Source organism: Salarias fasciatus, chromosome 19 (genome assembly GCF_902148845.1).
Source record: "Salarias fasciatus chromosome 19, fSalaFa1.1, whole genome shotgun sequence".
Classification (NCBI taxonomy): Eukaryota; Metazoa; Chordata; class Actinopteri; order Blenniiformes; family Blenniidae; genus Salarias; species Salarias fasciatus.
Window position 1 is genome coordinate 19,940,057 of NC_043763.1, and position 17,794 is coordinate 19,957,850.

General features: G+C 43.0%; 1 protein-coding gene across 8 annotated transcripts in view; it reads right to left on the reverse strand.

Moving 5' to 3' along the window:
- Positions 1-17,794, reverse strand: part of nrxn3a (neurexin 3a) — a 143,719-nt gene that overhangs the window by 22,002 nt on the left and 103,923 nt on the right. For all 8 annotated transcript variants that reach the window (XM_030117643.1, XM_030117642.1, XM_030117640.1 and 5 more), the window contains one exon: positions 13,056-13,175. In XM_030117643.1, coding sequence (XP_029973503.1) covers positions 13,056-13,175 — 120 coding nt within the window. The remainder of the gene's footprint in view (positions 1-13,055; positions 13,176-17,794) is intronic.

A 17,794-nucleotide genomic window follows, 5' to 3' on the forward strand; every position in this document is an offset into this window, starting at 1 on the left:
GCCAGCACATCCAGGCAGTCTGATAGAGAATGTGTAGTCCAGGAGGCTGACAGGAACTCCGTCTCACAGGATCCCGCGAGGGTGAAGTACCACCGCGACACATGATGGTCCCAACAGTTTAAGTGGTAACAAAGTGAAACCGAGCTCCACAAATCAGCAGTCCCATGACTGAGAAAACTCCAGGAAACTAAGAAGACATCACCAAACTATTTACACACATCACGCCACTGAATGGATGCAATCAATCGAAAGAAGGTCACTGGTGAAAACAGTTAATCTAATCCTGGAACACGTCACATGGCCTGCAAAGAGCCAGGATGAGGGGGAATCTCTTGCAGCCTCCTCCGTGCATGGCTGGTGCTGTCATCTGCCAGCTCGCTGGCTGCATCTCTTGTACTCACTCCATCTCTCCGTCCATCACCCTCTTTCTGCTTTCTGAGAAAGACATCCGAAGGTTCTCTACAAAAGAGAGGAAACTCGAGACGGACACCCTTCCACTGTCAACTTGCAAGGTAGTCTCGGCCGTGGAACAGAGCGATACACATCCACTGGACCGCTCTCTGTCCTCCTCAGCATGCTTCTCTTTCAGTTGCATTTCCTGAAGATGTAAGTCTCCGTTCGGGCAAAGGACTCCGGCAGCAAGGACAGAAAATTCCCATGGTTTGGTTTTGGTTTTGCCCGGTTGAGCATGGACCCTTCGATGTATTCTCGATCCAGCCACACACGCCTTTCAATAAGCAATGATCTGGATCCCAGAGCAGCCACGGGATGAGAGAGCGCGAGGGTGGGGTGAGGTGGGATGTAGGAGGCTGGAGGGGTGAGGGTGCCTGGGACTCGCTGAGAGATACGGCCGAGGCAAAGGAAAGGTGACTGTTGTGGAGGATAAGGGAATGTGGCTGCAAATGGCAAGATAGAAATAGCAGGCTGCTGTAAATATTGACAGAGACAGTTGGGGGGGAAAAAAAAAAAAAAAGGAAAGAGGGAGAGCTGGAGGACACCGCTGCGAAAGGCAGAGTGTGTTCATTGTGAGGGGGGAATGTAAATGAAAGTGCGGCTGGTGACAGAAGGAACACACAGAGGGGAAAGACAAAGACAGATTATATGTGGACAGATAATCTGTGCTCTGTGAGCAACTAAAGAATGAGAAGCAAATTAACCCTTCAATGACTCGCAAGTTCTCTGCCTTTTTTTTCTCACCAACAACTTGCCACGTCTCTAATTTGAAAAATTTAATTTGAGTGATCTTTTCTGCAAATACACCATGAGTCTATGAAATGCTTTACATTTTTCTAGGACACTAAAACTCCAAACCCAAATCAGTCAATCCAGCAAACACAAATTCATATATTCTTTACTACTTTTATTACAAGATAAATTCATCCCATTGTAGAGAAATAAACCAGAATCATGAAACTTCTTTTAGGACATTGGAAATGCTGGATTAGGTCCACAGGGTTTTTCTTAATAGGTGATTGTTTTATCATGTGGTTTTTCTTCTGCACTACACTCTATTGGGATCAGCCAGATTTGTGAAAAACATTGTTTAAATTGAAGAGGTGACATGACATGCATGCCTATTTGTTTGGATTTATTTATTTTTAATCACTGTTTGCTTTCTGATGACAGAATAAAAAATAGCAGCCTAAAATCTAGACATTCAAGGAACCAGCAAAAGAGATTTCTGGTAATAATTCAAACAGTGCAGCAACATGGGAAGATACAAGAGGGGAAGAATTATAGGATCCTTTAAAAGAACTGAAAGTGAATAACTTTATGGGTTTGGTATCTCAAAAACAGCCGAGCAGAGTAGGAAAGTGGCCATTTATCAAAAAGGTTGTTTTCGGCCCCATTAAGGCCACAAAACCACCGCTTCACTGAACACAGTTCAACCGAGGTGCTGCAGAGTCCACAGAATCCACAGAAGAATATTTTCATTTGAACTGGTGACAAAAAAAAAAAAAAAATGTGTTTGGGAGACAAAACAATTTGTATCATGAATAACTGTCTGAGCACTGATAGGTCGACCGAATCTATCAACACTTCCAGTGGAATCATAGATCATGTTCAAACTTACTACATTTAAGGGGAACTATTTATTTATTTATTTATTTATTTAGTGTGTATTCCATGCCTCTGCAGGAGCAGTGTGTATAGTAGGGATTCTCTATTAACCGTTCCTCCGGACATGGGACTTTTTCCAGCTGACAGGCGGGTCTGGGCTGGATCGACGGACCATGCTGTATTCACACTGACTGGCAGGTGCAAACTTTAACATAACAGAAGTGTCAAATCTCTCATGACAATATTTAATTTCAAATGACAAACACTGCGTTATCTCTTATATGAGCTCTGTTTGCTTCGTCGGGGTTTTTCTAATTTAAGCCCGGTGGAAGTCTGTGCACACACTCAGTGCCGGCGCTCGATAAAAAAGGAAAAAAAAAAAAAGAAAAAGAAAAAAGTTTGAGCCTGCCAAGACTCTCAAGTTTCCTACAATGCTTTACTGCTGCACAGTTATCAGAAGCTAACTTCGGGGGTAGCTCCCATTCTTATTCCGGGCTGCTGATAAACTGCGCGCGGAAACACTTTGTTCTTGACGGGCTGAAGCATTCGTTCTCTCCCCAACTGTAACTCATATGTGCATTTACAGTTTATTAGCGGACCGACTCCACCCTGACACCCAGGGCACCTGCTTCCAGTGGGCAGCCTCTCTCCTCTCTCGAGCACAAACTCACAAAACACTGCGCTCTAATGTTCCATCATGTGCTGAGAGGAATATCATGGCGTCATCCAGATGGATTTGTTTCTCATCTAATAACACAAATAATGCCAATCATGCAGCCTTCTTCGGGGGGTGTGATTTTTATTATTCCTCGTGTGCACGTGTGATCTTTCCATTCCCTGTGACATGACTCCGACTGTTAATCCGCTCTGACTCCTGAGGTGATGGGAATTTTAAAAAGTCGACTTCGCTGGGCTGCGGCCAGAAATGCCTTTGAGTGATATTCCACTTCAGGGCATAAAATGGGGAGGCTGAATATCACAGGGGTGACATGAAAGCGGCGATCACCCTGCTCTCCATTATGGAGCGGACAGGAAACCAGACGTGTTGCAAACTGTTTGGGAAGCGCCGGCAAACTCATCTTTTTCTCTCTTGGCAGTTTTGTTTTTCGTCATCTCGTCGCATGGAAATCCAAATGTTTGTTAAAATGTGTATGGAATTTGGCAATATGAGAATCTATGAAAGAAATAACTTGCTCAACACCATTGCAAGATGTTGCATCATCACATTTTGCTTCGGTCAACAGAGTGGTTGAAGTCACTCCACAAAAGCAGCTCTAAAGTTGAGCATTGCCCTGCATATGAATATGCCCATATGTCGCAGTGCATGTTTATGGGCACATACAAGGCTTTTTGATCGATGAAAAAGCTTTACATTACTCAATTTAACTCTCACGTAAGATTTGATAGATGCTCAAGGAAACACCTTTTCTCTTCAACATCACCCCTGATTGAAAGTTTGGTTCAGTGTCATTGTAAAGTGATCAGAAATGGCCAAAAAAACTGATCCAGCCAGCTTCTGCTGACTGAAATCTCAAAACTATCTTGCATAGTTCACACCATCTCCAAAAATCTTTACTTGTTTTACCTGGGAAAATAAAGAAACTTTTATATCTGTCATGCCTCGTGTTTCATTCAATGGCATTTGCAGCTTTACAGGATATCATACAACAAAAACAGTACCTGCCGGCTAATGAGGCAGGCCAGGTAAATAAAGCAAAAAGGCTACGAGCCAAAAAGGCAAACCAAAGACTGGCGGTGTCGCAGGTCAGCGGTGGCCTGGAACAATTAAAACCAGCAGATTTGGAAAACGACAGGGAGAAAAAAAGGCCACAAATAGAAGGAATAATTAACTAAAAATCACAGGAGCTGGCAGTTGTGCTCAGCTGCTGGATCAAGTTTCACAACTAACGCCACACAAAAGATACACAGAGTCACATCCACAAGCCAGACTCAGTAATGCAAACACGCACAGAGAACACACACACCAACAGTCACCCACAGGTAGTCTGCTGAAGCTGGTTAAATATCCCCAGCCGGTGGGCGGAGCTGAGCCAATCAGATGCATCGTCCAATCAGAGGACGATGTCCCACAACAGGAACAAAGGAGGAGGAGGAGGAGGAAGTTTTGAAGGGGGTTTCTGGTTTTTCAAAACAGCAATGGAAAAAACATTTAATGAGCTTTTTTCCTCCAGCACATCAGGGAACCCTTGCTGTGATGATATTTGTAACCGAATCATGTCGTTTAATAATTACTAGTTTGTTCACAAAAATTTCAGCTTCTTTTACAGGAAACAAGGTTTTTACAACATCCCTTTGACATGTTTCGACGGCGTTCTTCTGTCTTGATCAGAAATGTCATCTGGTGGTTTGTAACTTAATGCCAGATGAAACAAAAATGCAAAAACCTTTTACTTTTAGAAATGCCCTGTAAAGTCAGCCTCAGTTACAATTTTTGAAGCTTTGGTGAGCTTGTTATTTTTCACTTTTTTTGTACATTCAAACAGGTGATCGACTGCAGAGCTGCTTTCTTTTTCTTTTGCTCACAGGCCATTTAAGCTTATTTTAATCGTTACTTTTACACTAAACTCCTGTTTACACCCAGAACACCACAAAAACCCTTCGTGACAGCTGTCTTCATTAGGTCAGGAAATTGTTTAGACGCACTCAAATTTAGATCAGAGTGCATCTTCCTTCAATCAGCTGACAGAACTTTAATTGAACCTGATGAGTGAATCGTTCATTAGACTGAATGACGCCGGGCTGACAGCTCAGCAAACAAACTCCATTCCTTTTAAAATGACTACGAGCGGTCAAAACGCAGTATTTTTCAGCGGCTGGTTTTTTTTGAATGAGGATCGCACGTCAGGGATGTCCTTGGTTTTGTTGGTGAAAAACAATCACGGGGCTTTAAAAACAAGTTAATTCGGGGGGGGCTGGTCAAAATCTCCGGCGGTGGCGCTTGATACAAACACAACAGTTCCATTAAAAAAAATTAAGAGGCACAAAGACAGTGCCTCAGCAGAAATATACCGCGAGGCCTGTCACATTAACATAAAGCATGGCCCTGAGAAATTATTAGCCTCCCTAATCTCAGGAACACTCAGACGCAGCATTGCACTGTTCAAATGACCTGTCCGGCGTGATGCATGGCTGTTTTTCCCCACCTACCCAAGAACGCCGGCTGCACCCACACCGCTGCAGTCTTTATTTCTTGCTCCCTTGCTTCTTTTCTCCCCACTCCTCTCCCGTCCTCAGATTTATGCGTGGCGGAACGGCGAGGGGCAAAGATTACACAAACAACATCCAAGGCACACCAGCAAGGTGAAGGTCAACAAACACATTATCCTCCACTTATCAACAGTGTATTAACGCGGCTCATTCCCGCCTTGCATTAAACGGAGACAAACCGGGTCGCATCGGCCCGTCCTGCCTCAACTATCTGCCGCGACCAGGGGGGGGGAGTAAAAAGAGCCGACAACAATATAATGACATTAGCCTTTATCTTCTGTCTGCTGCCACCCCGCCACCCAGAGAGCCATCCCATCACAAACACCAGCAGTGGATTAAAGTTGGGGCTGCTGTGCAGGTTTATGGCAGGCACTTGGTGCGGGCGGTTGGGGCAGGGGGGGTGTTTGGTGGGGGTGGGGTGGGCGATCAATAGGAATGATCTAGCACACAGCAGGACAGATATAAAGACCAGTGAAGGAGAAAATAGACTCTCTGTCACGCCGCCGATTGCTCTGATTGCCTGCCAGTCTGCTCACTTGTGACCAGCTGGCCGGACCCACGAACGCCCAGCGATTACCTGTGAGCCCCCCCCCCCCCCCGATAAGACCCCCGGACCCCGGTCCCCGTCATGTGGACCTGGCATGTTTCTCCCTCACACACTGACCGGATATTTTCAAATATTCAAATCCAGGCGTGGAACAGAGCGAACGCTGCGCATTGATATCCTGAATGAATCCAAACGATCAATGCAAGCATTTTGATCTGCGTAGAACTTCTGATATCGTGAGAGGAAGACAGGTTTCACAAAATGTCATGAGACTCAACAACATCAAAAATTAACAGCATTCACGTAGATTTTCCTCATTTATCTTAGTGTTATTTCCAGCGAATACTGGGCTGTGAAATGAGGTAAAACATGGACTCTACTTAGAATTTCGTACTATGCAAGCAGGATACATTGATTACGCCAAAAAGGTAACAAGAGCAGTCCGGGGTGGTCCATGAGCGCCTCCAAGTACATTTATTCATGCAGTGATGATAACAACAAAACAATACTTTCCAAATCGGTTTCATGCTAATATCTCAGTGTTGTGGCTGTGACCACCAAACAAATTTGTTGAAAAAAAAAAAAAGATGTTTTATATGAAATATTTCCATTCCACTTGGAGGTTTGGCAGGCCTGCCTGCTTGGGGCCACTTGCGGGACGATTTTGGCTCACAGGCCTTATGTTTAACACCCCTGGTTTAGATGGAACCCTATAGCTGCTTTTCTAGGTCATGTGCTCTGCCGGGAGGACGGCTGCAGTTTTCAGGACGGTATGTCACCAATATCCAAAACTACTGCACTATTTTAGTATGTGGTGTTTTTTTGTTTTTTTTTTTGCCAAAAAACACATTTGTTCGTTATCTTTTAATATCTTACTTTCAAGATACTATCTTACCTTTAATTTATTTGACTAATCTCTCTTTTGTTTTTTAACTTTGTGGTATTGTCTTTACCTATCGTATCTTGAAAAGTAAATTTCCCCCAGGTCAGGAAGAAAGAACCTATATCGCTCTATCACTACCCTACTACTCCTGCTGCTAATATAACCACAAAGAGTATTTAAATTGGAAGCATTCTGTTTGGCGGACACATACCTAACATAAACATCTGGTCCCATCAATTGCACGTGAACTAGATGCTGCTGCAGGCTTGGAAAGCCGAAGCAGAGCAGGAGAGGGAAAGCTGCCGGATCACCAAGAGAGTGAAAAGCAAACAATGAGAGAATTACAGAGGCAGCCTCCACCGTGCAGAAAGGGCCTTAGTGTGAGGCTGACGCAGCCCGGAGAATGAAACCACACACTGTCCGCAGGGATGAAGGTTTATCTAATGGCTATAGGTACAAATAGTGAGAATCGGAGCAGAACAAAGGCTTATGATGGCCTGAAAGCCAACAGACTGTGTGTGTGTGTGTGTAGTTGTGTGTGTTTGTTTGTCCTCCTCTCTTCTGTTGAAATCAATTGCAACACTGCAAAATTGAACTGATGAAGTGTTGAGTTCTGGAAAAATTAATGGAAAATAAATCAAAGGCAGGAGTTTTATGTCTTAAAGCTACATCAGGTTGTTGGTCAGAGTGTAAGTGGAACCTTCAGACGTCTATCTGATGTTTCAGGGTCTGTCTTCACTCTGACAGAGGAGATGGGCTCCTCTGTCTAAACCAGGGGTGTCAAACATCAGGCTCATGGGCTGAAACCAGCCCGCAAGAGGCTCCGATCTGGGCCGATAAACCACCGAGCAAATTGTAAACATTTTAAAGAAACCTTTTTTTATTTTTTTTGCCAAATTTCCTCAGAGTAACAATGAACGATGAATTTTGACTGCACATAACTCCTGTGACTATTGAATTTCTGTTGCACGGTGCTCATATGAAAAAACAAGGACATCCCTGGTCTCGACTATGCTGTTAACTTTAATTTTGAAGTTACCACGTTGCTGCAGTGTCTTTGCATGCGCAACACCGCTGAAGCCGGCGTCTTGGTTCAGGCCGCTGGCAGGCAGCTCCTCCCTGACCTTCTCCTGACACATTTCATTTAGCGACAGCCGAAGCATAAAAGTCACCACCTGTCAGGCCTCTGCCTCTCACCTCTGCACGGGGCTCAGGGGGCCGCTCTGTGACGACGGTGGAGGAGAAAAACATATTAGCTCTGAACGTCTCGCCCAAAGTGCGTCAAGTTAAAATGTATCTCTGTGTCTCAACGAAACCCAAACGCCAAAAAATTTGAAAAACAAAAAAGTTGCACGGAAAAAGCAACGGAAGATTTTCAGTTGACTTAGTCGTTTAACTTAAGTGTGCAATCCCTCCTTCTCTCTCTGCATGCGCATGATGGATCTTCGGCTTCCACATGGAGAAATCCGTACACAAAATAATGACCTATTCCCACTCGGCGCCACGTTCACACTGTGGGGGAAACGCCCTGTCATATTTTCCCTCTTTTATTTACATCCATTTCTCAGCCGCTGCTGGTCAGTCATGGGATGCGGTTTATTGTCTTATGGCACCACTTCATCTGGTGTCAGTCTCCTCATCATAAGCCCCGCGACAGACCTGTGATGGATATGGCCTCCAGCTCGGAGACTTATCCGCCTCCGATAGCCCCACTCCTTCAGACTCGCAGCCATGTGGATGACAGAGCTTTAAGATGTTGGGAGACAATCACCGTCTTTGACTGGAGTCGTCACTCATTCTGCATCCTCGCCTCAAAACGCTGCTGTGATAAATGCACGACAAAAAATGTTTGATACGCTCCGAAGTTGAACTTTTTTTGTTTTAATAGGTTTTTATAATTATGTAAGAGATCCGGGGGAACGGAAATGGTTCAGAATTTAATTTCTTTGTTTAAGTATCTAGAGATTTATGTGACACACTGTAAATGAACTTCTTCTTCTTGGTCAAATCTAAAGATTTTTTCCATTTAGTTTTTTTTCTTTTTGGTATATTGTATTAAAACCCTACAAGACGGTAAGCATGGCAGTTTCAATGGAAAACAGCCAACTCAACAAGCTTAATGACCGTCTAATGAGGTTAAAATGACCTTAATGTAACGCAGAAATTACTTGGAGAAAATCAAACATCGAAATGAAGCCATGTTGATCAAAAATGTCTGAATTCATGTCATGAACGTGAATGTAGCTTCTTAAAATGATTGCCACAAACATAAATCTCTCACCATGATGGCATATTTAATCAGCAGCTCACAGGTTAAACTGGGTAGAAACACACTGTCAGACTAACGCGTTGAGAAAAGACTAACACACAGATTAGCGGAGAGTAATGCCGCGATGAATCCTCATACATACATAATGAGGCCCTGAGATTATCTGAGCTAACAGAGCGGATGTCTGCTCGAAATACTCCAACACAAATATCAGAAACTGATGATTGCAAATTCAATTATCAAACAGAATGTGGAGCATTTTTTAACCATTAGAGTATAAAATGTCCTAATTGAAGTGATTTATATAGATAAATATGGCAAGATGACAGAAGTGTCACAACGAGAAGTATCAGAAAGGTTCAGTTAAAAAGTCAGAAAGCCGCACATTCAATTGAAATCCATGTCTAAAGAAGAAGAAGCTGCATTTTGGTTTCAGCTGCTTATTTTCCTGGCTGTTGAATTGGCCGTCCTTTCCCCAGCCTCTCTTCTCAAAACGCTGCATTCATCTGACGTGAGATCATTGGTCAGGCAATGGGCCTGCTAATGAGAAATTTATTGGCACAGTCAATCAGAAAACTCCAGATAAACACGTCTCTTTGCCTGACCGCCTGCCTACGACACATTCTCGGGTTTTAACTCAGCTGGTTGAGCACTGGCTCCTGACGGCGCCAAGGTCGGAGGCATTCACAGCCCCGTCAGCCAGTTCCTGGAAGCTTTGTGTCACTGTTTCAGCGAGCGGATATGGTGGCAAGCTATAAGCAAACCTGAAGCGTGCTGGAAGGGGGGGGGGGGGGGGAGAAAAAAAAAACTAAATCAATTTTTGGTCTGCAGTCCCAGACGAGGGGACAGCGGTGACGCAACTCTGTGTCAACAAAGAGCGAGCTGCCTGTTTCAAAGGGAGATCTGAGTGGCTCGCTCTACGTATGCGTATGTATGCTTATGGACACTTTGAGCTTGAGGATGTTTTAGTTTAGCATCGGGGTCAGCCTTTACACACTGAAAATTAAAAATACCGTGTTTTATATTCATTTTTTGTAAAATCACAGGGATGTGTGAACGTGATGGTGTGAAGGCGTTGCGTCCACATTGTGAATCTTTAGCTCTGAATTCAGGAAATCTCAACAGTTTTCAGTCATTCTGTAAAATTTAACGCAATCTGAGAATAAAGACAGAAAGTGATCACAGCTGCTGAACGCCGGAGTTGGATCTTCTTTTCACCTGCTGGAAATGCTGTAACGATGAATGAATGTTTTATTCCTCATTTTTCATCTTGCTCTTTTCACCCTGCACCAGAAAGCTGCTTTACTTTATGTCACTGTCCCTTCAATGGACAAAAATGTATCTGTTTCTGCAGTTTTGTCCAGGTTTGCTGTGACTTCTGCATGTTCATGAAGCACACAGGATCATGTCCTCTGGTTCTTTGGGACACAATTTGACCTCATAATAAAGAGATCTCTGTGACCTTCTGGAGAAGGTTAAGCACTTCAGGATCTTATTCAGGCATGGCGGGAGAAGGGATCAAGAGACTGGACACAGATCTGGAGAGTCATGCACAGGAATTCAGTCACTGTATCAGACTCTAGTGGGGGCGCGGGAGCTGGGTTATAAAGCAAAGCTTGGAGCGTTCAGAAGAGACGAAGGGAGAGGACAGTGGTAGTCTACAGGTTAGAGAAGCACAGTGGGGATTGAAAGTTTGCAGGTTTGAATCCCACAGCTGAGAGGCCACCACTGTGGATCCCTGAGCAAGGCATCTGACCCCTGTCAGCTCCCTGGAGCGCCGCAATATGACTGTCAACCGCATCTCACAAACATAATGGGTAAATGTAGGATGTTGAATCTCTTTGCTCTCCATACTTTCACTTCTTTTAGAGTTTCAATGATTAATTCCCTATTTTTTACATTTGAATTTGTTTGATTAATAGTTTCATTTCACAAGTAGCAGTACTTGCAACAATAATAGGATTTCGATTTCCTGCCAGATATAACTTCAAACACAGAGTGACTTACTGGCATGTGATCTGTCCAGAAAAGACGTCCCCACTGATGTTTACTGAAGCTCAAGCGGGCCTGTAAACGCATTACATAACTTAAAATGCAGCTGCAAGTTTAAGCTTGTGCTCGCAGGCTGTGTCACGTGCAGACGACCCTCGACGCCGCTGTCCCAGCGACATTTGGACAGCGCAGGTAACTTGACGGATTATTAGAAGGGATTCATCCAAACGCAGCGCAATGAGCGGGAAACAACATCAGTCAACGTCCAGGCAAATGTGTAGTGGAAAGACTGGGAGACTGCAAAACCGCAATATGATGAACGGTTAGCAGCATCTCCAAAAACATAATACGATCGCAGCTGAGATTCCCAAAAACTGTCACTTTCCTTCCAAACACATTCATGCCTCATGCAACACTTTCTCTCAGGACTGTGTTTGTGCATGCTGCTCTCTGTGTTGGGGATGTGAAGTTGATGGCGCGCTGCCCTCTAGTGGTAAACATAGTCTTTGCATTTCAATCTAATCCATCATTGCATAAGGAAGAAGGGATTTTTTTTTTTTTTTCTGGCTCTACTTGATATCCTTGGTACCTTTAGACAAGGCCTCATCTCAGAACAAACATGATTAGAAAATATAAATGTTGCAAAGTAACTCATTGCGGTTTTAATTCAATGTGGATTTATTTATAGAGCAAGTCAATTTAGAATAAATAAGTTAACATGTCAATAAATATCAACTAAATCATAAAACAATTTACTCATGCTTCCATGATGTTGATCACTAGGGTGAAAGTTCATGACTGAGAAAAAAATTTCTGCTTAAAAAAAAAAATTCTGAATACAAAAACTGTGAAATTCTAAGTGAAAAATTGTGGAATTATAAGAACTTTCAAAAGTCATATTTCTGTATGTTAGCGTGAATATGTCCTAAATTTAAAACATTTATTTCAACTTGTTTTTGTTGCAAAATCCTTTAGGACTTATTTAAACAGTTGTAGACATCCAGCAGGCTGGACTGGACCTTCTCATGGGACAATCCCGTGTTTGATGAAAAAAACAGGTTAGTTGCTTGTTGTTGTCGCTTAAACTCCCCTAAATGCACCAAAACTGGGTTAGAATAGGAAAACTACACCAAACCAAATGCATGCTGGGACATTTCATGTAATTGTGCTCTGACTGTTTTAAAGTGAAGCTATAAAACAGCATTCATGATTTGTGGTGGCCTGTGACGAAATCAGTTTTTATTTTGGTTTGTTCTCTTTTTCATTCATTCCTGCCATCTATAAAGTGCTTTTTTTTAATTGTTTTGCGTATTCTTCACTACATGTCTCTCAGATTCCTTCTTGTGTCACACCTGCCTCTCCCATTCAAGTCGTTTAATTTCTCCGTCAGTGTCTCGTTTAAGCCTGAGTTTACAGCTTGATTGTCACGTCACTCCTCTGTTTTCCAAACCTCGTGTTCAGTTTGGGATCCTTGAAGACGCTAACCTGCATCAGCATCCTCACCTGCCCTCACCCTGCCACCCTGCACACATGAGAGGAGCATTTAAAGCACGGAGCTGAAAACCGCTTACACAAAACAGCCAAGTCAAATAGGCATGGTAAGACTCCCCATAATCCCCTCGCTGGATAGATGCTCGGTCACACACTATCCACTTTCCCGTAAAAGTGATGACTCAGCGTGGGAGGAACTCGCCAGAACTCTCTGAGGCCCCGACATTTGCTTTCACACACAAACTACGACCAAACCTCCCGTTCAGACATGTGCCACATCCAGCAGCGATGACAGATGGCTCAGCGATGGAAATCCATTCCGTATAATAAGATCGAACAGAGCGAAGCCAAAGAGCAAGGCAGAGGACATGAGTTTTTGTGTTACCCAACAGTCCTCAAGCTGCTCACGCATTGTTTGTGCCGAGCCGCGGTTGAACCACAGCTGCAAACTCAAGCAGCGACGCTCCGAGCCAAAGCGTGCACTCGTGATCTCTGGGGCGCGAACTGCTGTTTTATATGTCACGTGTGTGTGTGTGTGTATGTGTGTGTATGTGCATGTGTGTGTGCGCGTCATCAGTACTCACGGTCATTGCACTGCGTGCCGGTGTAGGAGGTCATGGAGCAGTCGCAGGTGTAGTTCTCCCACTGCTGGATGCAGATGCCCATGTTGGCGCAGGAGTCCTCCTGACAGGTGGTGCTGGGGCCTGCACGGGTCCAACAAGCACGCACACACACACGCACACACACACACACACACACACAAGGAGAAACAGGATGTAAAAGTGCACAGTGGAACACTGACAGGAACCAACTTCATATTTATTAGAAATCAATGCTGAAAAAGGGCCAGTGCAAGAAGATTGAAGCACGATACGACATAATGTTACTAATTTATTGGTTTTGAATGTGTGCGATCATACACGTCTACTTCACATACATCCACATAATGCAGATGCATTAGAAAATAAAATTCTGTTCCCTCATTTGTTTAAAAAAAAGTCAATCAGTTTCTGTTTCTATATGTAGAATTGTTTGTATTGTTCTGTTCTCTGTTACTTCTGTTCCATTTTGAGTCATTGGTAAGTATCTCCTTACGATAAATTCACTGGGAGTTTTTCAGGGTGAACAAATGAAGCAACATATCAAATAAACACATGATGCGTTTAAGAAACGAGAAGCAGCTCGGCCACCACTCCTGCAAATAACTGTGAATTTCAAGTGAAATAGTTTTATCATCAAATTACTGATACAGAAATCGCTATTTTTTTAAATTGTAATTGCAAGTTGTGACTCTAGAAGTTAGGATGAATAAATCATATCAAGATCTTTCTCAACTAATTGACAACGCCACTTTTTGTCCGCCTTCAGTTCGGCCTGCCAAATCAACACACAAATCGTACAAATTTCCAAAAAAACATTCCGTTTATTTAAAAAACACACGCACCAAACATAAGACTGAGAGCAGCTGAGATATTGGGATGACAGTGAGCTACAACGCTGATATCAAACTGGCCTCAGAGCCATCCTGTCACGGTGAGTTAGTGAAATCATGCATAATGCAACACTTTGGGTTTTTTTTTTTTTTTTTTTTTGGGACATTTCACTGTTTTGCACCAGAAGGTATCATTAAAATTGGCTTTATGTTAATCTTCAGTGCGAATTGGTTGGTTTTTGGGAAAATACAGACATTTTCATAACCTGTACTCCGCGCCACAGCAGAAAGAAAAACTTTCAAGTTTAAAATTTAAGGTTATTATTGCTCCATTTTAATGGTCCGGCCTCATCAAGATGAAACTGGCGTCCCTGATGAAACCTCTACTTTAGAAGAACAGATAATATTGTTTTGTTTCTACGGGTCAGCGTTAGGTAAGGCCTTTCTATCAAAGTAGCATCAAATAGTCCATATTCGGTTTAGTTTTTCACAAAATCCGACTGACTGCCAAACATATTTTTCAACTTAAGCTTTAGGTTAGAACTTACTGTCTTTATGACACTCGCATGACAATCAGTTCTTAAAGAATGCTTTGAAAAGGTCTAAATTGTTTTTCCATCTTTAGAAAAGCTCCTTTTATTGTGCAAACCACATCCTATAGCTGCATATAGAAAGCATGTGTGTGATTGGTGGCTAAACTGGTGTGACTACGGTTCACACGAGTGCAGGAACGGCCCTGTTTCAGTCTTCACATGTAAGCATGTCAGGAAAAAAGAGGGGATCAGTTGACTCTTGCAAAGGACATTTTTCAGAATATTTGGCTGATTTTCCTTTGGTCTTTTTGCCGCTATATTTGAGCTGCTCAGAATTTTTTTAAATCATTTTTAATTGAAAGAACAAAACAAAACCATGAATAACAGAGCCTGACACTATGGTTTCACTTTGAACATGAAGTCCAATCAAATAAACTAGTTGATTAAGATGATTTTGTCTCATGATATGTAGTTATTTATGGCTGATTTCTGTTTATTTTTTTTATTTTAATAAACAGTGACACATAAACTACAAAAATGCATAACTTTAAAAGTCAGTTCGTTAATATATTTTTTATAAGTTTTATTCTACACTTTAATTTCATGATTTATTCAGAAAAATGAAAAAAAGAAGAAGAAAAAAAAATCATATTAAGACATCCCCCTCACTTAAGATTCCTCGGTGCGGCCCCGAAGCTCTTCAGACGCCCCCAAAGAGAGTCCCGCCCCACATGTTGAGAACCCCAGCCTTAATGGCATAATAAACTCATGCGTGTGTCCTCACACTGAGTCCTTACCTTGGTACACTGTGTACACAAACATCTTTCCCCTCCGAGCCGTAACACTGAACCTTTTCCCATGGTGCTATTGTGGACGCGCTGTGCTCTGAACAATGCTGAATCGAAGGTGACTAAAAGTTCAGGAACATGATGTTTCCAGATGGGAGAATCTCATCCAGCAGGGGAGGTTCAACACTTCATTTATTTTGTAAAGACAGAATGTTCTTTGTTATTCGTGCTGCGGCTCATATGTGGGAAAGAACGAGGGACAGGCTTCATGTGTGGTGAAAAAAAACAAAAACAAACAAAACAGTGATGTGCGTTATCAAAGCATCACCAGGACTTCTGCGTGGAGTTTGCATGTTCTCTCTCTCTCTCTCTCTCTTCCTCCCACCATCCAATGACATGCTTGTTAGGGTGATTGATGGCTCTAAATGGACCGTGGGTGTGAATGTGTGTGTGTGATTGACTCGTAACTCGTCCCGAGCCTGCAGGGAATGGATGGTGACTAAGTATTAAAGAACATGATTTTTCCAGATGTGGGATTCGGATTCCACATGGGGAGTTCAATGAATTTATTCGGCGAAGACCGCAGCTCCTTTTGTTCTTCTCCCGGAGCTCAGCTGTAACATGCAGTGGGAAGCGCTCTATGTGATGTCTGACGGCTTTACGAGGCACAGCAGTGCGTCAAACGCTCTCATGACTCAGGATGGAGGAATGAGGAGCGAGAGTGGAAAAGTTGTTCGCGCTTTCAGCCCTCAGATGAAAGGCCGGGGTCTTCCTGGGTGGAGTTTTCATGTTCTGCCTGTGGATTGATTTACACCATGAGAGCTTCTTTCAAAATCCTAAAGATGCATAAATTAGCTGACTTAATTTAGCTACTTGGGTGAAGCAAGCTGCCTTGCTGTTTGTGAAGGAGCATCACATCACAGCCACACCGCGAGGGTGAGCTGGCAAAAACATAAAACACGTGATTAAAACGTCTATATTTTCACAAAACCAAAGCAAAACCAGTTAAATTTAATGATACTTTCTGGTGCAAAATGCAGTGAAATGTCCATAAAGACTCCTATAGCATGGCTTTGAGGTTAGTTTACTGGTTTTCATGACAGCATCACCAATACCACCTATCACCAATACCTCGGCTCAGATCTCATGTTTTCTTTGAAATCTTAACACTCGGTTTGGCTGTCCAGAATGGAGTGTCTTGCAGGTCAGCTTTGGCCCATGAGCCTCAAGTTTGACACCTCTGATTTAAATGCAGAAACAGTAAAGAAATTAATTTCATTTCATTCATTCATTCATTCATTCATTCATTCATTCATTCATTCATTATCTACCGCTTCTCCTTCTCAGGGTCGTGGGTGGCTGGAGCCGATCCCAGTTGCTGTGGGCGAAGGTGGGGTACGCCCTGGACAGGGCGCCAGTCTGTCGCAGGGCTGACTATTTAGGGTGACCAATTAACCTGACATGCATGTTTTTGGACCGTGGGAGGAAGCCGGAGTACTCGGAGGGAATTTAATTTCATAATGGAAAATAATGCTGCAATTACTTTCAATTTACTTGTAATCCTTTTTAATGATGTAATGCATAAAACAAAGAAGAGTCTTTAAATTTGACAAATAATTTATATTTAAAGGTTGTTATTCTGCAGATCCAGGCTCCTTGAGAGCCAATGGGAGTGTGTGTGGCCATTGCAATAACTTAAACATTACACTTTCTAGATGTTTTCATATAAAGATTAAATAAAATGCAACAATATGTAATGCAGTGAACTTTTCCACATACCGCAATTGTCGATTTTCTTTTCAAAAGCTACGAATTAAAGGTGATTCACCATTCAAGAACATGTTTTTTCCAGCTGTAAGAATCTTATCCAGCCGAGGAAGTAAAACACGTCATTTATTTTTTAAGGACAGACGTTCCTTTCTTCTCTCTGCAGCTCAGCTGTAACGAAGACAGCGGGAGCAGCTTCATGTGTTGTCTGATGGCTTTACGAGACGCAACTGTTTGCGTCAAATGGTTACACAACCCTGGAATGAAAACCAGGGCGGCACGGTGGAGGAGCGCTTGGCATTGTCACCTCACAGGGCCTTTCAGAGTGGAGTCTGCATGTTCTACCTTTGCTGGTATGGACTCTCCACAGTCTTGTACCGCAATCCAAAGACATCCTGTTTTGTTTAAGTAGGTGTGAGTGTGTGTGCGTGTCTCTGTGACGGCCTGGCGGCCTGCCCATGCTGTCGTCTGGCCTTTGCCAAAGAGTAGCTGGGATTTGTTCCAGCTTCCTGCAACTGCAGCTCATATAAAGTGAAAGAATGTAGGGAACTTCTGTTTCCACCACAATCAAAACTACAGGAGTTTGATGCACCTGCTTCATCCAGGGTGATGTACAGGAGAGTTCAGCTGTGTTTGTGAAAGTATTGACTGCTTTGGAATTCAACCTCTCAAAGTCAATACAGTATGGTGTTGTCCTGTCGTTGGAGGGTCATTTTAGTTTTGGTGGGGGGGGGGGGGGGTGTTATGGGAATACACATTTATCTCTCAATTTTTGCACCCAACAAACTGGTACTCTCTTCTGA